The following is a 23,118-nucleotide window of genomic DNA, read 5'->3' on the forward strand; positions in this document are numbered from 1 at the left end:
TTTTCTCTCTTTTTAACCCTATCCTCCCACCCCCTGGCTCGCAGTTCTGAGCCAGGAATTTTTTTTTTGTTTTCTTTTTTTTTTCATTTTTTTAATTTTTTCTAATTTTTTTTGTTTTTTTTTTGTTTAATCTTTCGCCCATTTTTATGAGCCTGAGGGGAAAAAAGAAAAAAAAAGCAAAAAACAAAAGCAAAAACAAGGAAAAAAAAAGAGTGGAGTGGGTAAAGGAGGGAGAGGACTTACAAGGCGACGATCTCTTCGGCGAGACAGAAGACGACAAAAGCCAGAAACAGGCCGCTACGCCTCCTGAGACTGCCCTTTGTCTCTGACATGAGATCAGAACACAGCCGGAGCCAGACCGCTACGCCTTCTGGAACCGCCTGTGCGCTGGAGCCGAGAGAAGCAGCCGCATGCCCTCACCAACCAGAAGCCAAGGGAATTTCACCACCACTTCGGAAGCCAGGACTTTGCCCTGGACTCCCTCCTTGACTCCCTCTCATGCCCCCTACGCGGACATTTGTGGGAGGCGATCTCCAGCTTCAGGGCATCCTCCAGAGACTGCACCTCACGGTGCAGCTCTGAACGGATCCCATCCGCCTTTTGAGAAATTTGAGAAAGCTCCTCGCGAATGGAGCCAATCTGGGCCCGTCTGTCAATCTCCCCACGATTTTTTCACCAGCGCAAGGGCGACCGTTGCACCATTGGCTGCTCTGAGTGAGGAGCGAGATGCCAATGCCCGAGAAAGGAAAGCGTACATTTTTTCGATATTGATATAGTGATACAAGTATAAGATATGCAATGTGAAAATTGTACGCGGTGCGGAGAAGGAAAAGAGAGAAAAGGAAATTCGACGGGGACGCTCCGTTCTTTTGTCAAACATCTCTGGGAGGTCAGTCTCGCTGAAGTTGGAAGGCACGAGTTGCATGTCCTTGGAGAGGGAGCAGCTCCTTCCTGAAGAAGGTTGCCGTGCTCGCCTGGGAAACCTGCCACCGCAGGGTAATCGGCGTTTCTGCAGGGAAGCATTTGGAAAGCTTGCTAACGGAGGACTGATATTTGCTAATATACGAGGTTGCAAATCACCTCTCTGATGTATGTACTTCAGAAACACACCCTAATACGTACACCGGAGAGAGAGCGGGACAAGTAACGCTACACCTCCATGCGCTTGACCTCGAGAATTTGGAATTTTGACTGTAGAATAAATTTGCGGATCGATATGCAGGTACCTAAGTTTAGTACTTGTACTTTTATGAGAAATTGGCAGCAGCCTGTAGTGCCCCACGGATCTACACTATTACTCGCAGAATTTCTGTTTCCCGTTTTTGCCTGGAAATCTCGCTCTCTATATATTTCCACTCTTATTAGTTTTTTCTCTTCTTTCCCTCCATCTACACAATAATATACCCTTATATGATATGATTTACAAACGGCTTTCCGCTCAGTACAAGGTAAGTAACAACTAAACTTCTCATTCTAGTAGTGGGAAAACAATAATAACACCTTTATTATTCATTAGGGAATGGCAAACCGCTCCTGGAAATTAATCGCCATGTTCCTGCCCCATATTATTGGCGAGCTCAAAGGTCTCAGTTACAGTGTCAATTTACTCCAGTGGCTCTCTATCACCGGAGTTGTGGTCAATACGATCAGTTCATACCAAGATCGAGCAATCCTCGATCAAATTGAGCATGATCTCAAGGAAATCAAATCCAAGAGAAGACTACTAGATGCAGAACTGGAAGTCTGCCAAGGGCACAGCACAGGTAGCAAAAGAACTTGATTTGATGGGGTATATGAGTATCGTTTGTATGTAAATAGGACCTCGCTCAATCAACCTTTAGCTAGTAGATAAAGCTTAAAAACTTTTTAAGCGAATGCATGACATTCATTTTTTTTGGCCTTTTTCTGCAGAAACGCGAAGATACCCTCTCTTTATCCTCTGTGTTCAACGCTATGTAGTAGTTGCTAAATTGGTTAGTTAATGTAATCTACCAGAAAGTAATGTACCGAAATAAGAAAGGGACGGGAATAAGAAAGGAAAAGTAAAAGGCGCCTGACCAATAATATTATATTATAGTACCATAGTCATCTCATAAACTTAACCATAATGATAGAGGATTAGGGAGCAATGGCGATAGACCTTGATGGTGACTGACAGTAAGATGGGTAATTTGTGACTTACCACGCTGAGAAAAAGTGCGTACTAATTAAACTGGAAAGACGAGCTTCAAACATTGGATAGCTAGCTACCTAGGTAGGCAGGCAGCAGCGCCATTTAGGTATTTACATACATACCTAGGATAAGGCGGATGGATGGATACATGAGGTAGACGACACGACATCGATGACTCTGCACATACGTATGTATGGATGCCTATCACCCGACCAAGCAAAGGGTATTTATTGCCCTTCTTCTCACTCATCGTTTCTCTTCCTTTCTTTCAAACTGATTTATGAACAATTAAAAAAAACCTACCTATTATTTCAAACACAATGTCACATCCATCCCAGCATTTGCGTTTTATCTTGACAAATGACCAAAACTTCATAGATTAAGCGTCTAGTTACGGGTGGTATATATAATGCCTTTCCATCGTTTTTCGGACTGTCCTTATCAAAAAAGGAAAGAGAAAGAGAGAACTCCCACGCACATGATATATTATTCTTGGTACTGATAATATGTTATGGGGATGTTACTTTTTCTTTTCTTTCTTCTCTCAGTAGGGGATAGTTAGGGACATGTCTCACTCATGGTGGATACATTCCTTTTTAAGGGTTTTTTGTTTATACTTTGCAGTATTTAGATATTGAAAGTATACTTCGCTTATACATACGAGTGCCTCTCCGTGCCTAGACTTGGGCTCGAACAAAGACAGACAAGTACTAAAAGAGTTGTGCTGCAAATATTCGAGAGTGTAAACCTGCAATGACATATATGCTGACCTACCTACCCAAGACAATAGTAATACGCAAATATCCGGAATCAATAACAAACAGATCATCGTCATGAAGCTTCCAGAGAACTCCCAATATGACCTTAGCTAGATATAGGTGATAAAAGGCTTCCCATCGCCCAATCTAATTCTGATCCCTTCATCAACTCTACTGTGTCTAGATTACCAGAAATTCAATGGCTGTCTGCTTCTCAAATAGAATTTCTCACACGCTCACGAATTCTTTCTACAATTTGCGTATTACGACGCTTGTCCAAAACGGGTTGTCAAAGTCCTACTCACACTCCCCTATCTTCAGCAGACTTCCACCACCTTCATCATTTCGGGCAGAATCTCGGCCAGACTGACTAACACGGTAGTTATCGATAATGCCTGATGTCATTGGCATTCTCTCAACATCTAGGTTAAACCGGCATCAGAAAGTAGCTATTGCGGCCGTAGTGTTATTTGACCGCCTCTTGCCAAGCAATTAGGCAATGGAGTTTGCAGTATACTGTGTTGTCAACGGAGGAAGTCCGGGAGGAGTTCGTTCCCCGGATTCTAGCAAATCGCAGGGAAACTAGCTGTGGATCTCGGGGATCTCTCCACCATAGTGTTTTGTTTAGCCTAAATAATATTATGAATTGTTTCCCAGAAAGCTATAAGGTAGAATTTATCTCCGCTGAGGGGGATGATCACTGCGTTATCTGGTTGCCCAAGTAGGTACTATTATACTATTATGTAAGGGTTTATGGTTCTCAACCCCACAAATGGCATCGGTCTTTCCTCCGTAGCTTGTAGCTCCCCCGCTTCCAACTTCCTGCATTTGTCAATGGCATTCCGATTGACGCTGATAGAAACGGTGATGATCTCCACAGAACGGACGGCATGGCTCCGATTGATCCCAGGAATCTGGTTATCTGGGGGTGCATCGTGGAGGTTCCCCAGACTGATCGTCCGTGGGGGTACATCTGATGCTTGAAAAAAAGGACTATATATAAGAGGAAGGGAATGAAGAAGACGTCGGAAAGGATTCAGCTTCCTTGACGCCGTCATAAGTTGTACGGTATTGAGGTAGCAGCCACAATGCTACTGAAATCCAGCCTTCTCCTCCTCCTGGGGGCTGCCTCGACGGCCGTAGGCTATGTCGTCAACAACGGCACCTCATGCTATGTGTATCCTGAATCATTGACCCATTTCGGCCAGCCGGTCGACGACACGCCCTCGATCCTACGCGCCTTTGAGCTGTGCGGCACCAATGGCTCCGTCATCCTGACCGACAACACCTTCCACATCGACCAGGTCATGAACACGACCAATCTGCTGAATTGCGATGTGGAGCTGCACGGCGAGATGGTCTGGAGCACGAACGTGCCGTATTGGCTGAGCCACAGCTACTCGGTGGTTTATGCGAACCTGTCCACCGCGTGGTTGTTTGGTGGGACCAATGTCACCTTCCGGGGGTTTGGGAAGGGCAGGTTTAATGGAAACGGTATATACATTCCTTTCTCTATCGAAAGAGCTTCAAAGAGCTTTAAACTCATCGTGAACAGGCCAGGTGTGGTACGATGAAAACCGCAACAACAGCAATCAGCCCGGACGACCGATCTCCATCACCATCTTTAATGCGACCAATCTGTATATGGACGGTCTCACATGGACGCAAGCCCAGTTCTGGCATACCTTCGTTTCACATTCTCAAAACGTTACCATGTCAAATATCTTCATGAAGTCCGTCAGCAATGACCACTGGTTCACGGTCAACACCGATGGGTCGGACACCTGGAACTCGAGGGATGTCTTCTTTTACAACTGGACTGTCCAGGGAGGTAAGTAAACCCGTCTGTCAGATTCTTTCATTTTGCTGTATTGATCAGGAATAATTAACTGACTATACCAGGCGACGACTGCATCGCCATCAAAGGCAACAGCACCAACATCGTAGCAAAGAACATCACCTGCTACAACACGCATGGCATGCCAATTGGCTCTGTGGGCCAGCTGCCAGGGTTCCCAGACTATGTGAAAGACATTGTCTTCGAGGATGTCCATCTTATTAACTCGACTAATGGTGCATGGATCAAGACGTGGCAGGGAGAGAACCGGGCCGTGACGAACAACGGTGATGCCGGCGGCGGTGGCGGCGGATGGGTCAAGAATGTCACCTTCCGGAACTTCAGGATCGAGAACGTTGGGCAGCCGATCAGTATTACGCAGTGTGTTTATGGGAATGATCCCGAGATCTGTGATACCAGTCAGGTATGCATTGTACTGATGACTCTATCTTCCATCCATACTAAGCGAATTGCAACAGTTCCAAGTCTCCGACATAACCTGGCAAAACATCACCGGAACCTCTCACTTCGACATCACATCTTCCCTCCACTGCTCTGCGCTGGTGCCCTGCCCGGGGCTGAAATTCATCGACGTCGACATCCAGACCGTCAACGCGTCCAAGGGTCTCCCGAGTCTGCCGTCGCTGAACCTGTGCGCCAACGTGATCGGCTCGCCGAACGAGACGGGCATCCCCTGCGACGGATTCGCGCCCAATAACTTCCCCAATGTCATCTACCGGAACTGGCCGGAGCTGGCGAACAACACGATCGTAAGCGTAACGGTCCCGCCCGCGCAGAGGGATAACTGTCTCCATCCGGGGCCGGATCCGGCGGCGAGTGGTTGCGCTGTTTCGGGAGAGTAGGTAGGAGCAGGTAGAAGAGTTGGTTATGATGATGACTGTGATGAAGATGATGAATGTGGTCTCATTATGATATTGAATCTCTCCCGAATCATACCCTAGGATGTATGGATAGGTGATGATCAGAAATGATCTTAGATTTATAAACTTCAGTGAGAAGAGATTTCTTTTTACATTGAATCTATTTTCAATGTTGATTCCCCCCTCCTCCTCTATAGCTGAATGATTGGCTTTATCAACTGTTTTTAAACTGATTTTCAAAAGAAAGAAAGAAGGAGAAGAAGAAATCCTATGTAATTAATCAGCTGTTAGACATAATTATAAAAGTGACAAAGTCTGGTCATGAGGAGAAAAGGAACCCCTTCCTCTCCATCTAGGTATGCTAAGACTTCCAAATTAAGCAATAAGTACCTAAGTAGTTAACCCTACTTCTTTATCACTCAAATTCTTATTCACCTCCCCATATTCACTATTCTCAGCATTCGTGTTCTTTTTTTTGCAGCTTGCCTATATCTATGTCTATGATTCTAGTTAGTTAGGTAGCAGATATTAGATCATAGGGGGGTTATACTGGCTCAGTAGTATTTACCGGATTCTTGCTACTTAAGGAAAATCTCCCCAGCCTGCTCATATAAATATCTAACTAAACTAACTCGTCCTCCATCCTTAAGAAAGTAATGTACAGTACATATATGAGGACAGAACTGCAACCGTATTCTTGTTTGTACAGCAGGCTCCCAATTTTTAATTTTGCCTCCAAGCACTTGAAACGCTTCATGGCCTGATCGATGACTGCAAAAAAGAAGGTTGAGAAAAGGAGAGTCTTCGGTTCGATTCAATTTTCGTTGAAGAAACACGAGCTGGAGAGTTGCCTGACAAAGCTGGAAAGAGTGAAGAACCTGGTAGCACTGGCGTCTATGTATGTGGCTTGCTCCTGCCTTTCGATCTTCCTTTTCAAAGCACGCCCATCATTAACATGCTCACCAGTGTCGCTCAATCGCAAGAAATCTTCTCTCTGAAGACTCGACTCGATAAATTCAAAGACCAGCTTCAATCATCGGCACCGTCGTCATGCCAGCAGGTTGTTGTGTGTCCGTCGCCGGAAGATTCATCTGGCCATCCCACGGCGGTGAGCTTGAAGCATGGCTCTCGAAAAAAGCAAACTCGCAAAGTTCGACTTAAGCTGCCCCCTTTCCTGGGCGGGAAAGTGTGGGAAGTATACAGCGACAGGGTGCTGACTGAATGGACATTTCGATTGAGAAGTTACAATGTCATCCCCGAACTCTCCTTGATCTTTATATATGCCTGGAATGGTGACCTTGCAGGAATCAAGCGGCTTCTCCAAGAGAGGCGGGCTTCTGTCTTTGACTGCGCCCCTAATGGGTGGACGGCTTTTCATGTGAGTAAGATGGCGTCTTCGAGAGGTGTTGAGGAAGAAATAACGTCGTTATTGACATGACTCTAGTATGCTGCCGGGTTCGGTCGGAAAGAAATATGCCGCTTCTTACTTGATGCTGGTGCAGACCCGTATGCTAGAGATGAACGAGGCTTGTATGTACCCGTTTTCTTCCTAGGGCATGGATGACGACTAAGGCTATTCTAGAACGCCACTGGAGGTGTCATACACTGAGGATGTAGTTTGGCGAACATGTTTTCGAAGATCAACGGGAATAACTTATCGAAGACGAGGGGTGTTAATTCTTCAAAGACCAACGGAGTTTTACAAAAAATAAACTTGCCTTAATGGCTAAAGACTCTTAAAAAAATTACTTCTAATAACAAAGACCTGTCTAATTTTAATTTAGACATTTTAAATAATGAATCAGACAACCAGAAGAAAAGAAAAACTCTAAGCAGTCTCAGATAACAAGCCACATTACTCCTTTAAGCAGTAGGAGAGAATAAAACAGATAATGTTCAAAAAAAAATACAATTGACGCAACAGAAGTTCTTATTAACAGCAACTCCGCCGTGAAGCGGAAAATGCAACTCGCTTGACAAACTAGGAACTCAGGATGGGATTGGACAAGAGGTCTTTAACAAACTCGACTGTACCAAGACTTCAACTCAGAAGATCGATATCTAATAGAATTAAGAATTCCATTCCATTCTATTCTCTATATATAAAGGGACCTGGAAAAAAAAGAAAGAAAAAAAAAGAGAGAAAAGAAAACAAAGCCAATAACAGAATTCTCTAATCCAATCCTAACAAGAAAGTCATAAATAAGGGAAGGACTCTCTACCAAACTCAACTGTACCCAAGATCAAGACTCCTGTTTAAACAGAAGGAGATCGATCCTGAATACCAATAGAATGGAGATAGAATGGAGAAAGTAATTCCATTTTGTTCCATTCATTCTCTACAAATAAAAAATTTATCTTATATATAAGGGCGACGTTCCGCGAGCACGCACCTACTTATATATCCGCGGTCACCTAGTCCGTATTTTAGCCAACCTAGTTATTTTATTAATTTTAGATTGGTTACGTTGATCGATCGATTAGTCCATACTTGATTGATTGACTGTGCAGTGCAGTAGCTAAGCTTATTTTATTTTCTTCTTCCTGCTAATTCAACCGGATATTATCAATGAATAGACCTTATTTAGCCGGTATTTCTTAAGTTAAGTAGTACTCCGTACACTGTATCAGTACGGAGATCATGATCATAGCCGAAATGTCGGCATATGCAGTCTGGACTCTAATTATGCGGGGTAAAAAGTAAAGTACGGGGTATACGGGGTATACCCGTTAGTTCGTTAACCTAGCTAAAAATGCAACCATGGTGCAACCCTGGCTGATTTCCATAACCCAGTCCAGTCCAGTGCAGTCCAGTCCATCTCGTCCAGTCCAGTAATGCGGAGTTCTCCGTGTGGAGTTGTCAAACAAACTGGGGCACAAAAGAAAAACCTAGCTTATCCAGTGAACCCCTAGTAGTATGAATGATAGCTGCCAGGTTGACAGGAGTTAAGTACTTTCCTCTCCGAGTCTCTGACTAGTCACTAGTCAAGACTCTTTTTTAGGTAGTGCCTGTTCAAGTCTTCAAGATTAGATTAATTAATTTAATTAGTCACTAATTACTACGGAGTACTCCGTACTACTGTCAGACCATGGACGAAGCAGGATTGGTCCGCGACTCGAAACAAGCTCTTACAAGGCTTACAGCTTGTCGGAATGTCGGCTTTTTTTGTGAGCTAATACATACGAACTAATACATACGGAGTACCGTTCCTGATGTTTGTTTTATTGCTTTTGCTTTTTTTTTGTCTTTGTGATTGCTATTCATGTGCATGTGCTCTGTGCTCTGATAGATAGAAACCTCGTACAGCTTCTGTCTATCCATCAATTCAGCCTAAATGGATTAACGGATTGCATTGATTGAGTGAGTGCAGCGGACGAAAGGAAAGGAACAATTGCATCAATTGCATCGAGATAGCTGTTATATATGCCTGATCTCCATCTCCCGTCTATCTACAATCCTGAAACGAACGGGACGAGGATCTTTGCAAACACAAGAGTTGCCTGATTCAGATCGATTGAAGATGGTTCGCCTCAGTCCAGTCTTGCTCGCCTCCATCGCAGGCTCTGGCCTGCCTCTGTACGTACTCACGTCTACATCTGACGAGCCCTACTGATGAATGCAGAGCCCAAGCAGCAGGCCTCAACACAGCCGCCAAAGCCATCGGCCTGAAATACTTTGGCACAGCGACCGACAACCCCGAGCTGAGCGACACCGCGTACGAGACGCAGCTCAACAACACGCAGGATTTCGGGCAGTTGACGCCGGCGAATTCGATGAAGGTGTGTCTGAACTATTTACCTCCTGGGGGGGGTTTCCTGCTGATGGTTCTTGCAGTGGGATGCCACCGAGCCCGAGCAGAATGTCTTCACGTTTAGCGCCGGCGATCAGATTGCCAACTTGGCCAAGGCGAATGGCCAGATGTTGCGGTGTCATAATCTTGTTTGGTACAATCAGTTGCCGTCGTGGGGTATGATATTTGCATTCCTGTTGTGATGATTGTTCGTGCTGATCTGTGTTTTTATGACAGTCACCAGTGGCTCCTGGACCAACGAGACGCTGCTTGCTGCCATGAAGAATCACATCACCAACGTCGTTACCCATTACAAGGGCCAGTGCTACGCATGGGATGTCGTTAATGAGGGTACGTCTGCATTGTCAGTATTCACAGCGAATGTGAACTAATTGCGACAGCCCTCAACGACGACGGCACCTACCGCAGCAACGTCTTCTACCAGTACATCGGTGAGGCGTACATCCCCATCGCCTTCGCGACGGCCGCCGCCGCCGACCCCAACGCCAAGCTGTACTACAACGACTACAACATCGAGTACCCGGGGGCCAAGGCGACGGCGGCGCAGAACCTGGTCAAGCTGGTGCAGTCGTACGGCGCGCGCATCGACGGCGTCGGCCTGCAGTCGCACTTCATCGTGGGCGAGACGCCCAGCACCAGCTCCCAGCAGCAGAACATGGCCGCCTTCACGGCGCTGGGCGTCGAGGTCGCCATCACCGAGCTCGACATCCGCATGCAGCTGCCCGAGACGGAAGCCCTGCTGACGCAGCAGGCCACCGACTACCAGAGCACCGTGCAGGCCTGCGCCAACACCAAGGGCTGCGTCGGCATCACCGTCTGGGACTGGACCGACAAGTACTCGTGGGTGCCCAGCACCTTCTCGGGCTATGGCGACGCCTGTCCCTGGGACGCCAACTACCAGAAGAAGCCCGCGTACGAAGGCATCCTCACTGGGCTTGGACAGACGGTCACCAGCACCACCTACATCATCTCGCCGACGACGTCTGTCGGAACGGGCACGACGACCTCGAGCGGCGGAAGCGGCGGCACGACTGGCGTGGCCCAGCATTGGGAGCAGTGCGGTGGACTGGGCTGGACTGGTCCGACGGTTTGCGCAAGTGGCTACACTTGCACTGTCATCAATGAGTATTACTCGCAGTGTCTGTAATCCTGTCAGTGGAGGAAAAACAGGGGAGTGAAATTGCATCAAATGTACATACACATTCAAAAAAAAAAAGGGGCGTTGTATCCGCGAAAATGCTAAATCCAATTGCATGATTTTATCAATTCCTGCGACATGGGTATTGCTTCATGGATTCCAGATAAGCGACAAATACACAGCCGACAATAAAAACTGAAAACAATCGAAAGAACAAAAAGTGGGCTCTGTCGAATCGATAAAACACCAGCCATGCTCACGCTATGTGCATACAGTACAGTACAGCAAGCACCCAACAAGGAAAAAAAATGACATGCAAGAAGAGCGCCAGAACTCCACGAGGACCATGAAATCCATCCATGGACTCTAATCTAACGGTCCAACGGTCCTCGACAATACAGGTGGCAGCAGGCACATACATACTAATAATGATCACAGCGTCTGAGACCGTCAGTCTTGCCTGCTGATCCGGTTGTCTTCCGTCCTCGATCAGATTTGTTCTGCGGCCATGTTGTGTCGCATCTCCTGGATATCCGCAGCAGAAGTGCAGCGTGCTACCGTCTACGCATTGACTTGACCGTATAGGCAGGTAGCTATAAAGCGGAGGCTGCGAGCTCTCCCTTAACGGAGGCTAAAAAAGGGGAAACTATCGGGACGGAATCCACTAAACCAACGACCCGCCGGCGATCCGTGCGCCATGACTTTCAGGCGGTCGGGATATTCTCATTCAGGCAGTATACTCCGTACTCTGTAGCTCACGGTACGATGCTACTAGACGGCGTCGCTGTGAACATTCTCGCATCGGTCGAAGGACCGAACCCCCACGACCACATCTCCGAACCCAACGCGGTATACGACTCGAGCTGGGAGCCCAAAGCCATAGTGAGATCCTCCGTGTTGTCCCAGAAAGCGAAAAAGTCCCGTGACGCCTGTGCATCGTATCCCGTATCAGGGGGAACCGATTCGCCGGCCGACACAGATGAGCCGTGACTCTCTGCTTCGGCGGGCCCCGTTGTTTTCCGGCCATTTGCGGGCAACGTCTTGTCCACAAGATCCAGAAGCTGTCGCAGAAAGATATAAGCCCTCTGTGCGCAGGCGAGGTTGGCAGAATATTGCCGGATCATGAACATCGCCTGTTCTAGATGAGACAAAGCTTCCTTGTCGTCTCGATACTCGGGGTCGACAACGTGAGAAGCAATGATCAGGATTGCGTTAAACACTAGGTTATTGTAAGATTAGCATGGCTCGTCAGATCAAGGAGAGCTGGGGGGAATTACAATAGTAGAGATTGAACCAACTCGGGCCCACGGCTTTCTTGGTTCGATCGTGTCGGTGGCCCACCAGCCGGATGGTTTCCTCCGCAGTACGGACACAGATATGTCGACTGCTTTGTAGCATGTTTGTCCTCAGACCGTCCGATGATCTGGTAGTGCGTCTCCCTTGAGACAAAGAGCTCAGGGTCGACACGAGGGATTGTCGGTGGATGAGGATTCGGACCATGTTTGCTCGCAGTGCCAGGATCAAGGCCTTGTCGTCCTTGATCGTTTCCTGGTCGTAGATCCGGAAATCGGGCGGGACCTGGGCGTACCAAGCCTCGAAAGCCTCATCCAACTGCAGGATCCTCTCCAAAGGGGGATCCACGAGAGACGAAGCTTCCTCCATGAGCTTGTATAGTTTTGCTACTTGGAGCGAAAACGACACGACCGACGGCGTCCGGTCCGACGGATACAGAAGCCGGTTGGGTTGGATGCAGTCGTCATCCAGATCTTCGGGAAGCGGCGTCGTGAAGGTAACTGATGATGTAGCTGCCGGCCGTCCGAAGATGGTGCTGAGGAGCTGATCGGTGACATAACAGGCATACCAGACCCGTTTCCGCACCTCCTTTGTCACATAATCTAGGCCGTCCGGAGGCGGACGATGGAGCTCGAGACCATGGGCAATGCGGATGGCGAGTCCCAGAACGGTCCAACATTCGTCGGGATAGTTCGAGCTCAGGAGATAGCGCGCGCCCAGTAACAGGATCTGGACCTTCTCCAGGGTCCAATCGTAAAGGATGGTCGGACCCACGAGGGCCATGGCTCTGTCGTAGAGTTTCCTGGTCTGCGAAATGGGAGTCTCCGCCGGAAAACGTCGATGGGCAGAAGCGATGGCACAGATCATGTTGATGATGGCCAACGTGGAGGTGTGCTCTGGTCGCTTGGACGGCTCGCAGGTCAAGGCGGCTTCAAACTTGGCAAAGATGGACGGAACATGAAAGATGGGAGACAGGACATAGTGGAAATCAAAATACAGCTGGATCAGGTCGCGGACATCCGGAGGCAGCGTGTAGAGGTCGGGGTCGTTCGTCTGTCCGGGCTGTTCTCTGGGGGACGAAAACGACTGCGCCTGCAGGCGGTCGCAGCCACCGGGATTCATGGCATTGAGGATCAGCTGGGTGAAGGAGACGCCCGAATCGCCTCCGAGAAAGATCTGCGGGCTTGCGGCAATGATGGAGGGTTTCTTTCGCTGAGGCCGCGGAGGAGGCTGGCTGACGGAGGGAGCCTGTCTCGGGGTCGTCGACGACGCATCCGTGCTCTCAGAGGCAACAGAAGCCCGGTGGACAGCAGCATTCTGATCTCGAAACCTCTCCTCGTACTGCTTCAACTTGTACTCGAGTGAGCGGATATAACTAAGGCACGGTCAACCCTGAGAATCGCCAGAGGAAGTAGCCGCTCTTACTCCTGTGCACTCGCCGTCAGCCCGGCCAGCGACTTGTCCGTGACGTTCCTGGGCACGATATGGTCGCATTTCGTCTTGCGCAGGCGGCAATTGGCGCAAGCGATGGGCACTCGACGCCGCCGTTTGGGACGGTTTGGCGTGGCGTTGTCGGACGCCGGGGCACGTGGCTGGCTAGCCGAGTCGGGCGGCGACTGCTCTGGATTGCTGTTGTTCTCCATCAGCAGAGGCCGCGAGAAGAGACGACGGGAGCAGTGTGAGTGTCTGCATCGAGGAGTCTGCCAGGAGAGGAACTGCAGCGTCAGTCGTGCTCTGGGAGCCTCGACTCCCGCGAGGAGTTGGATCGCGGCAATTAGAGTTCGGGGGTTGTCTCCACGCCCCGCCCTGCCTTAGCACCGTCGCCGTCTGTCGCCTCACCCATCTCGATGCAGCATGATTTTGATTTGGGCGTGCTGGCGACGATGGCCTGGCTCATCGTCCAGACGCGACGTGCTGGGCCAGCTGGCGTCGTGCACGGGGGATTGCTGTCCTCTCCTGAGCAGGGCGTGGGCTGTCTCCACCAGAGCCCCCGATCGCCGCTGCTGGCTGCTGGCGGAACAGGATCGACTGGCGGCTGAGCACAGATCGCTGGTCTCGAACTCGAAGAACGGCAAAGTCGTTGAACTTTGAAGCAGGAAGAAAAGCACAGAAGAAGCAGAGAGGAAGATCGCGTTGTTTACCGCTCGTCGCGTTGGGCGGTGAGCCAGCCCCGTGACTTCCCGAACGGGCAACTGGTCCTCGACTGCAGCAGCATAGCAGAGAGCATCGCAACATCGCCTTCGAAGGATGGATTGAGAAGAGGACGAACGGAGAAAAGAACCAGATGACCACGAAAGAAACCCTTCCGTCTCCCCAGATTCCATCGCAGCGACTGTCACTCGTCCACTGCCCTCTCGGCCCACGTCTTAACCATTCACAGCGAGCCTCGTTGAGTGGTTTATCCGCAGACCTTGCGAGTGCTCGTCCTCCGTATGTCATCCTGCAGCATCCTTCCTGCCATGTCAGCGAGTCGGTGGGGCAGTCAGTCCGGGGAAGATGGACGACGTGTCTTGTCCGGCGCCGGCGCGTTGGAATCATCCTCCACATCCGATCCGGCGCTAACAGCAGCAAGATCTGGCCGATCTGCTCCGTCTGACACTGTTTGCGGGCATTGAGGAATCATTACAAAGACTGGGTCATAGAAAGCTCGCAAGACATTGCTGAGCTGCTCATGAGGCGACACGCGCAGGCACTGGACGGCCATGGCCTTGCTGGCCAGAAGCGGAGACGGACGGCCTGCAAACAATGCCGGCAAGCCAAGGTAATCGATCGCCATTCCTTCTCATACGCAAGCACATCAAAATTTGCTGAAGCATTCATTTAATGCATGGCCCATTAAGGTCTACTAATGAAGAATACTAGTTACGATGCGAAACATCCACCAATGGTGTTATCCCCTGTTCAAGATGCCGCCGCATGGGGGAAGAATGCCAGATCGACAGCGCGTACAAGAGGGTCAACAAGAGAGCGTAGGTTCTTGTCTACTAAGGCCATGAACTTCGTTAGTGACATCGGCTATCAGAAAAATCGAAGAGCTGGAGAAACAGGTGCAACAGCTCCGGTCTTCGGTCGAGTTGGCCAGGCCAACCCAACTCGTATCGCCGGGACCAACCCACGAGTCTGTGTCCGTGGCGGGATCGTTTTCAGTCCCGAATTCCCAGCCGTACTGTCCTAGCCCTCTCGCAAGTCAGGCTCCTGTGGTTTCCTCGTCAGAGACTCCTCGGATGGAAAATCGCGGGGTTGACGAGCTGGCTCTCCCACCGCATTTCTCAGAACTATCATTCAGCAATACACGAGCGTCATTGCCACAGGCCAGCTTTGCAGGTTCTTCCAAGTCACTGGATCATGTCACTCTCAGCCAGAACCAGATTGATACCATGTTCCAAATGTAGAATCCGCGGATCGAATAAGGAAGCCCGACGCTGACACGGCGCAGATTCTTTCGACACTACCATCCCTATGTCCCTCTTCTCGATCCAGATATCTCCCCAGATGAGTACTATGGTCGCTCACCGCTCTTATTCTGGGTCATTATCTATATATCGTCTCGTCGATATGACGACGAACCAAGCCTGCTCGTAAGCATCGCCTCCCCCGTGCGGAAGCTCTTGTGGAAAACGATCTCGAATCCTCCCCATTCCTGCTGCATCGTCCAAGCGATCCTTCTCTTGTGCATGTGGCCGTTTCCAGCCTCGTCGATGTGGGCGGATGCGACATCAATCTTGGTCACGGTTGTCCAGACCATGGCCATTCGACTGGGACTGCATCGACCCGAATTGATCCAGGACTTTTCCCGGACCAAGAGGCGATTGAGCCAGACGGAAATATTGGAAGCCGTCAAAACCTGGTCCGTGTGCTCTATTGCGGGACAGAGGTGAGCAAGGATCGCGGGCGGGTAGGATTTAGGTCTGATCTCGACCTAGTAGTTCCTTTACAGATGAGCACCGTTCGTCGTGTCCCTTCGACTGGACTATCGATCGTGTGTGTGATGCGCACAGTCCCTACGCGATGCCACACACATTGAAGCATCAGGTTCTCATACAACGATTTTCCGCTCGCGTCAGCAGTTTCATGGCTGAACATCGATATTCGCCAACCGGGCTGCCGCCTCCTGGGGAAAGCACGTCCTTGCTGGCATTGTTGGAACAGGAATTCATCGACCTAAGTAATGAGATAGCAGACAAACTTTCTGGTTTGGTCTTTCTTCCAGTCGCGTCGTATCCGTTCCACTAATCGTCGTTACACAGCGGAAACCAAGATCCTACTGGACGGGGCTGGCCTTCAACTGTACGTTTTCCACTTCCTTGAGACGGGGTCCGAGGTTCGCCGGAAGGGTCTGCTCCGAGCCTACAATACTGCCTTGGCATTGATCTCCAAAGTTCGGGAGGCGGACGCGACATCAAACCTGATGATCTATGCGCCTGCTTCGTATTATCGACTGACGACACTCGCGGCCACGGTCATTCTCAAAATTCTCCATTCCAGTTATTCCAGGTATGTCGATCCAGAGAGCGGGAAACGCATGTTCAATGCAGCCATTTCACTGGTCCGCCGCGCATCGGTGGAAGACAACGATCTCCCGGGGAGATCCTCGAAGATCCTGGCCCAGCTGTGGAGTGTGCAAAGCCAGAGCAATCAACGAAAGGAAGAGCCGAGCTTGAGATTGAAGACCAGACTGGGTGCCAGCCTGTTTCATGATTCTCTGTGGACTTGGAGAGAGAAATGCGGGGGTCAAGGCAGTGGCCCGCAAACCTCTACCGGTATGGTGGTCCAGTCAGCAGAACCGACGCAGTCCGAAGCTCCCCGGGAGGATGTTTTTGGAGGCCAAGTCGTTGGGGAAAGCAACGAGGCCGACGTTGACGGTCTGAATGTAGACGGGCTCTTCGACGTCGGGATGTTCTCGCTGTTTCCTTTCGACCTCGACAGCGATCCGGCAGGCTCTGTATAGGCCGCCTGCGTGAGTTTGGAATTACTTTGACAAGAACAGTATTAAGCATGCTCTCCACACGTCGGGCTCGTACTTTATCACCTTGTCTGGGCAAGGTTACTATGTACATACATCCGGCTGCTGTTTCGGGTCGATCAACAGTACAGACTTCTGTACAGCACAGTACTGTACTGTACCATGATGCTGGCAAAGCTCCATTTACGTCAGAAGTGACCACGATAATGTTGCACGGAACGCAGTCTCGTATTCAATCGGACATCTTCTTAAATGCTGTATAAGAAGCCGGCCGCGGCCCGAAATACGCCGTTGGCAGACACACAGCCGACGAAAAACAATACCATCAACCACTCCAAGCACATCAAGCATAATTTCTCCAGGCAATAGCTGAACAGACGTATCTCCACGGGAAGAATGGAGGGTGTGAAAAGAAAAGCGGCGTGCTCCGCCGGCGAGTGCTCAGCTCCCTCCGCTCCGTTTGTATCGGGCCGTTTGCGGCCTGTTTTGCCGAGAAGTCAGTCAGATCGGCCAAGTCGGGAATAAGGTCTACACGTAAGTGGAAGAGCTGGCGATACCAAATCCATCCCTAGTCAAAGATGGCAGAAGTAATATACCTACTCCGTATGAGCGTGACTGTGTCGGGCCGAAGAGATGCCGGCAATCCATCTATCCTGAGGACTACTGCGATGTATATATGCATATAAGAATGGGCGGAGAGGGATTCTTGCATTCACCAAAGTCTATCCTGCTGCGCACAAGCTAATCTGACCTACAGTGTACTGAACATACATTATGATGGCACCAAGATCTGCACAACCCAGTCATGCTGCTGCTGCTGCTGCTGATGCCGCATCTCAAGGCGTCACAAAAACCCTAAGCCACTGGATCCATTCCGTCACGCTGGACGACGTCCCCGAAGACGTACGCACTCGCGCAAAATACCTCATTCTCGACGGTCTGGGCTGTGCAATCGTTGGCGCCCATCTCCCCTGGACGGAGACGGCCGCGCGGGCGATCTTCGACTTGGAGCCGCAGGGGAACTGCTGGGTTTGGGGGTGGCAGAGGGTAGGATAGTCTACCTAAATGATAGCAGGATCACGGCTGATGAAGTTTTCTTTTATTCTATTTAGAAACTGGGTCCTTTGGCTGCGGCCCTGCTGAACAGTACCTCCGTCCAGGCGTTTGAGCTGGATGACTACCACTCCGAAGCGCCCGTACACTCTAATTCCATTCTTCTCCCTGCCCTGTTTGCGGCTGCGCGGCAGACGAATAAGACGACGACATGCGACGGCGCGTCTTTCCTGCTCGCTACGATCGTGGGCTATGAAACCGGACCGCGAGTCGGGCTGGCCCTGCACGGCGGACACATGCTCTCGCGGGGGTGGCATTCCGGCGTCGTCTTCGGCCACGCCGCTGCGGCTGCGGCGGTCAGCAAGCTGCTGAATCTGACCGAGGGCGCCATCGAGGACGCGCTGGGGATCGCCTGCACGCAGGCCTGCGGGCTCATGTCCGCGCAGTTCGGCAGCGACGTGAAGCGCATGCAGCACGGGTTCGCCGCGCGCAACGGGCTCTTCGCGGCGCTGATGGCGCGGGCGAACTACGGCGGGATCAAGCGGGTTTTTGAAGAACCGTACGGCGGGTTCCTGGCCGTCTTCGGACAGGGATCGGGCATGAATCCGCCGTATCGAACGGATGAGGTGGCCAAGCAGCTAGGCGAGAAGTGGCAGCTGCAGACGATCCGGGTCAAGCCGTATGCGTCGATGGCGGGCACGCACTGCACGATCGACTGCGTCCGCGAGCTGCAGAGGAAGCATCCCGAGCAGATGCGGCAGGTGGAACGCATCCGCGGCATCAAGATCGAGATGTCCGAGGCGGCCTTCAAGCATGGAGGCTGGAAGCCCCGGCGCCCGCTGACCGCAACCGGCGCGCAGATGAGCGCGGCGTACGTTGCGGCCGTCCAGCTGGTCGACGGCCAGGTGCTGCCGTCGGAATTCCGTCCCAGCTTGCTGGACAGGGATAGCCTGTGGTCGCTGATCGACAAGACGGAATGCGTCCACGCGGAGGAGATGGACCCGGGCTATGCGCAGCGGGTGACAATCACGTTTGAGCAGCAGCAGGAGCAGCAGCAGGGAACACTGACACAAACGCTGCAAGCACCAAAGGGCGTGAGTCCGGCGCTGACCAACGAGGAGATCCTCGACAAGTGGCGGCGGTTCACGGAAGGACTGATTGAGGACAGGAGGAGAGACGAGATTGAGGCTCTGGTGCTGAACCTGGAAAAGCTGGACGATGTCAGTGTGCTGGAGGACTTGCTGGCTGGGGAGACGTTGAATCCAATTGCCTAGTCTAGTAGTGACCTGAGATGTATGTATGTACATACATACTATGCAGGATGCACCAGCAGAGTTTCTTGCGTCTAATTATTAACCTGTCTTAACGCTGGCCTTTCATTCGACGAGAAGCAAAGATGAGAAAATCTACCCGTATGTGGTATTAATTGTTTTATTTATAGCTGTGATCTAGAGAAACCATATTATATACGGTTATAATAGCGTTATCTAGTCGCTCAACATTTAATTGTTTAATGTATTGAGCAGAGAAATAGTTAGCCATTCTATATGATATTGCTGAATACATATACAACTCAAGCACTCTCCGTCTGGTGCGTATCGTCTAGCTAAACAGAATGAATTATTCTATCCTACGGCAAAAATCTATACAAATAGATAAATGTATGGAATTTTCTTGGGAAATAGGATTGGATAGACAGCTGTGCAGGCTGTTTTAACTATTTCTCCAGTAAAGATAGGATCTAGCATAGGATTTTAGTTTTGTAAGTGCCAGACTGACACTGTGTAGATCAAGAGGTTAGTGTATATATTACTTCATTTCATCCTAAGGATAATCGTACAGTACCACGCTTTCACGTCTTACTATATACATACACTATGCAATCAACACCCAGACCCATCATCTCCCTCAGCCCTCGATTTACACCAACCCCGAAGAAACCGACAAAATTTCTCATTCTCCTCCAGCAACGCCATAACAGCAGGGTCTATCCCCATCTCGTCCGCGATCGCAGGATCGGCCCCATGATCCAGCAACCACTGCGCCTCCTCGATCTCGCCCAAAATGGCCGCCATATGCGGCGTCCCGCCGTGATGGAGCAGCGGGTGATAGCCGTACTTGTTGACGTCGGCTCCGCGCCGGACCAGATGGTCCATCATGGCGATCCGATCGCTGCTGCTCCGCATGAGCGCGCGGTGCAGCACCAGGCTGTTCTCCAGCTTGGCGCCCTGGGCGAGCAGCATGTCGACGATGGCGGTGCTGGCGCATTGCGCTGCGGCTTCGAGGGCTCCGCCTGAGTTGGGCACGGGGGGGTCAGGGCCTGCTAGGTTGGGGTCTGCGCCTTGGGAAAGAAACCATTGGAGAAGGGACTCGTCGTCTTTGGTCACGACGGATCTGACAGAATTAATTAACATCTATCTGGACGAGTAGATACTCCGGCAGTCAGTCAAGTATACGTATGTATGTACGTACATACATCAGCGGAACAAGCCCCCAGCTCAGCGGATCATTAACGCCAAACCCATAGTCCATCAAGACCTGAAAAGCTGCAGGCGATCGAGTCCGAAAGACGGTGGGCTCGTCAATGACAGCCCCATGCTCCAGAAGACAGCGCATCGTCTCGACATGGTCCGCTTCGGCAGCGGCCATCAGGCCGTGTGAGCGAGCCATCGCTGCGGTCGCGATGGGCGATCTGCGCCTGGACACAAGCGAGATCGCCCTGGCGACAGGCGTCCAGGAATGGCTGCAGGGTTGGATCGTGGCGGTTGGAGAGCGCGACGGCGGTTGCTACTGGCATGGAGAAGAGTTGCCAATTTCCGCTGAGGAAAAGAGAGGATGAAGAGGATAGGTCTGAGAAGCGTCAGAATACTCATAGATTGAGAATGCCCCACCTCTGGGAGTTATTCAGTGATGATCGTCATGATCGTCGTGTTTTACTCCGTAGGTATTGTATCGTATCCGAGATTGGGGGCCAGATTTGCAAGATGACAGGCAGCAGAAAGAAGTGACATTTCGAGATAATGCTATTTACTTAAGTAGACGACGCTTTTTCCACTAACATAATTTTCCTATCTGGGTTATGAGCAGGAGGTCAATACAATACGTACTCTAAAGGATCTCCCCACCGGCTAATTAGTTCGCTTTGGGAAAGGAAACCAATTACCTAGGTGGCCTTGAAAGCATTACGGAGTAGGTTACTAGTATTAATTGTAATTGTGCATTTTCCTGTTTGAATGGCTATATATAGTCAGTCAGATTTTGAGCAGAAGTCGCTGTAGAAAAATTAAAGTCCTATATGGAGATATGTCGCCGGAATAGATGCCACTTGAAAGACTGCAATTGAGCGTCATCAAGCCACTGAGGTTGGTGGTGCTGCTGTCCAGCAGGGCTAGCTGCCAACGCACATTTTTTATTTCTGTAGATCCTTGCTTCTCATACTCCCTTGTGTAAGGTTTATTATTAGGACTTGGTGGTATAAAAATTAATCCTTTATTTACCATCAATACGGAGTATATTTTTATTCTGGAAAAATTATGCTGGGATTACTAGGAGTTACTAGTTGAACTCAGGTAGAAAAAAAATATACACCTTTATTATCTTATCAAGATTTATGTATTTACTGGAAAGGAATGTATGAAGACTGTCTATATTTAAATATAAATGCCAAATACTGAAATGCCATTATTTTAGGGTAATTAATGCGGTATGTATCTATACACGAGGGTTCCTAGTCAACGTAGAATTCTAGAATTCTAAACTGAATCAATTACTGATAGGAAATAGCTTAATCGTATCTTACTCCGTATGCAATATTCGATTTTATTGTTTTATTAGATCATCCACTCTAAAATGACGAACCGTGGGACGCGAGCCACGGCGGGTGGTTCCGATCGGCGTCCCCCGCATCCCCGCCATCGTGCAACAATCAATCAATCAGTCAACAATTCCACTTCAATCCCTTTCTCATTCATTCATCTTCATTTTCAACCAGTTGAATTCGTACTGCTGACCGTCTGCAAAATGCCTGCCCTCAAGCCTGGCGACAGCTTTCCCAGCGATGTCGTGTTCCAGTGAGTATACATCCACACACATACGGAGTACTGTTGTACACAAATATGGTACTTGCTGACCTTACAGGTACATCCCCTACACGGAGGAAAAAGGCGACATCACCTCTTGCGGCATTCCGGTCAACTACAACGCCTCGCAGGAGTGGGCGGACAAGAAGGTGGTGCTGTTTTCCGTGCCGGGTGAGCAACCTAGCAGACCATATGTATAGTACTGTCCTGACTGATTTTTTTTTGCAGGCGCCTTCACACCCACCTGCTCCGTGAACCACCTGCCCGGTTACATCCGGAATCTCCCAAAACTGAAGGAAAAAGGCGTCGACATAGTCGCCGTGCTGGCCTTCAACGATGCCTATGTGATGAGCGCTTGGGGGAAGGCGAACAACGTGCGTGACGACTCGATTGTATGTCGACACCACAAATTATAGTATATTGTATATTGCATATGCTGATGGCTGCAGCTGTTCCTTTCCGACCCCGACGCCAAGTTCTCCAAGAGTATTGGCTGGGCGGACGAGAAGACGGGCCGGACGGGTCGTTATGCGCTTGTCATTGACCATGGCAAGGTCACCTATGCGCAGATTGAGACGGAGAGGGGTGTTGTTAAGGTGAGTTGACTTGCTTTTTTGCAGTGTCTGTGCTGAGACGTGTGCAGGGTTCTGGCGCTGAGGCGGTGCTTGCGTCGCTGTGAATGATATTCAGGTATGGAAGGAGAGGGACTATCCATCACCTACAGCTCTGGAGACATGCTAGAATAGAGTATGTACAGTACATACCTAGGTAATATCAACGGTATTATTTACATACAAGAACTCGAATCGAGCCAATCAGCTGATCAAAAGACACATCTTGTTAAATAAGACTACGCTCTGCTGAGTTTCTACAAAGGTATGTAAGACCTCAGGCCATGTCTTACCTAGTAAAGTAATCAGAAGTTATTCCATTAGTCAAATACAATTTCAATTGCTATTCGTCCTGCAGGCAGCTTGGTACATGTGGCAGTCGTGATTGGAGGACTGGTCGAGAATGAAAAGCATTCAACGCTTAGAACCATCCAATGGCTGCAAAAACGATATAGAAACGTGGAAGCAAATCCTAGCATCATTACTGTGTCTAGTTATTGTAATTGCCTCACTTCAGGCA

General features: G+C 49.9%; 10 protein-coding genes across 10 annotated transcripts; 7 read left to right on the top strand and 3 right to left on the bottom strand.

Moving 5' to 3' along the window:
* Positions 1–1,415: 1,415 nt before the first annotated feature.
* On the top strand, positions 1,416–1,780 carry T310_1568 (uncharacterized protein; the record flags this gene model as incomplete). Its single annotated transcript, XM_013475541.1, has 2 exons — positions 1,416–1,448; positions 1,517–1,780. The coding sequence occupies 2 exons, from the start codon at positions 1,416–1,418 to the stop codon at positions 1,778–1,780; spliced, it is 297 nt and encodes a 98-aa protein (XP_013330995.1).
* A 152-nt stretch (positions 1,781–1,932) lies between these two features.
* On the bottom strand, positions 1,933–3,002 carry T310_1569 (uncharacterized protein; the record flags this gene model as incomplete). The annotated part of the gene is made up of 7 exons (XM_013475542.1): positions 1,933–1,965; positions 2,008–2,053; positions 2,183–2,250; positions 2,292–2,350; positions 2,477–2,543; positions 2,835–2,921; positions 2,952–3,002. The coding sequence occupies 7 exons, from the start codon at positions 3,000–3,002 to the stop codon at positions 1,933–1,935; spliced, it is 411 nt and encodes a 136-aa protein (XP_013330996.1).
* Positions 3,003–4,019: 1,017 nt separating this feature from the next.
* On the top strand, positions 4,020–5,631 carry T310_1570 (Exo-polygalacturonase; the record flags this gene model as incomplete). Its single annotated transcript, XM_013475543.1, has 4 exons — positions 4,020–4,425; positions 4,487–4,762; positions 4,834–5,192; positions 5,248–5,631. 4 exons carry the CDS (start codon positions 4,020–4,022, stop codon positions 5,629–5,631), a joined length of 1,425 nt encoding a protein of 474 aa, XP_013330997.1.
* A 973-nt stretch (positions 5,632–6,604) lies between these two features.
* Positions 6,605–7,533, top strand: T310_1571 (uncharacterized protein; the record flags this gene model as incomplete). Its single annotated transcript, XM_013475544.1, has 3 exons — positions 6,605–7,027; positions 7,094–7,179; positions 7,455–7,533. 3 exons carry the CDS (start codon positions 6,605–6,607, stop codon positions 7,531–7,533), a joined length of 588 nt encoding a protein of 195 aa, XP_013330998.1.
* Positions 7,534–9,170: 1,637 nt separating this feature from the next.
* T310_1572 (Endo-1,4-beta-xylanase) lies at positions 9,171–10,608 on the top strand (the record flags this gene model as incomplete). The annotated part of the gene is made up of 5 exons (XM_013475545.1): positions 9,171–9,226; positions 9,273–9,429; positions 9,485–9,617; positions 9,678–9,791; positions 9,842–10,608. 5 exons carry the CDS (start codon positions 9,171–9,173, stop codon positions 10,606–10,608), a joined length of 1,227 nt encoding a protein of 408 aa, XP_013330999.1.
* Positions 10,609–11,354: 746 nt separating this feature from the next.
* On the bottom strand, positions 11,355–14,216 carry T310_1573 (uncharacterized protein; the record flags this gene model as incomplete). The annotated part of the gene is made up of 4 exons (XM_013475546.1): positions 11,355–11,818; positions 11,877–13,267; positions 13,318–13,698; positions 13,732–14,216. The coding sequence occupies 4 exons, from the start codon at positions 14,214–14,216 to the stop codon at positions 11,355–11,357; spliced, it is 2,721 nt and encodes a 906-aa protein (XP_013331000.1).
* A 378-nt stretch (positions 14,217–14,594) lies between these two features.
* Positions 14,595–16,840, top strand: T310_1574 (uncharacterized protein; the record flags this gene model as incomplete). The annotated part of the gene is made up of 7 exons (XM_013475547.1): positions 14,595–14,653; positions 14,755–14,861; positions 14,899–15,280; positions 15,329–15,419; positions 15,464–15,766; positions 15,830–15,871; positions 16,073–16,840. The coding sequence occupies 7 exons, from the start codon at positions 14,595–14,597 to the stop codon at positions 16,838–16,840; spliced, it is 1,752 nt and encodes a 583-aa protein (XP_013331001.1).
* A 789-nt stretch (positions 16,841–17,629) lies between these two features.
* T310_1575 (Immune-responsive protein) lies at positions 17,630–19,182 on the top strand (the record flags this gene model as incomplete). The annotated part of the gene is made up of 2 exons (XM_013475548.1): positions 17,630–17,902; positions 17,968–19,182. 2 exons carry the CDS (start codon positions 17,630–17,632, stop codon positions 19,180–19,182), a joined length of 1,488 nt encoding a protein of 495 aa, XP_013331002.1.
* Positions 19,183–19,551: 369 nt separating this feature from the next.
* Positions 19,552–20,578, bottom strand: T310_1576 (Uncharacterized protein; the record flags this gene model as incomplete). The annotated part of the gene is made up of 3 exons (XM_013475549.1): positions 19,552–19,625; positions 19,839–20,302; positions 20,385–20,578. 3 exons carry the CDS (start codon positions 20,576–20,578, stop codon positions 19,552–19,554), a joined length of 732 nt encoding a protein of 243 aa, XP_013331003.1.
* Positions 20,579–21,928: 1,350 nt separating this feature from the next.
* Positions 21,929–22,666, top strand: T310_1577 (Peroxiredoxin; the record flags this gene model as incomplete). Its single annotated transcript, XM_013475550.1, has 5 exons — positions 21,929–21,978; positions 22,046–22,158; positions 22,216–22,379; positions 22,437–22,583; positions 22,631–22,666. The coding sequence occupies 5 exons, from the start codon at positions 21,929–21,931 to the stop codon at positions 22,664–22,666; spliced, it is 510 nt and encodes a 169-aa protein (XP_013331004.1).
* Positions 22,667–23,118: the final 452 nt, after the last annotated feature.

This window comes from Rasamsonia emersonii, assembly GCF_000968595.1.
Source record: "Rasamsonia emersonii CBS 393.64 chromosome Unknown ctg1118621759993, whole genome shotgun sequence".
NCBI lineage: Eukaryota > Fungi > Ascomycota > Eurotiomycetes > Eurotiales > Trichocomaceae > Rasamsonia > Rasamsonia emersonii.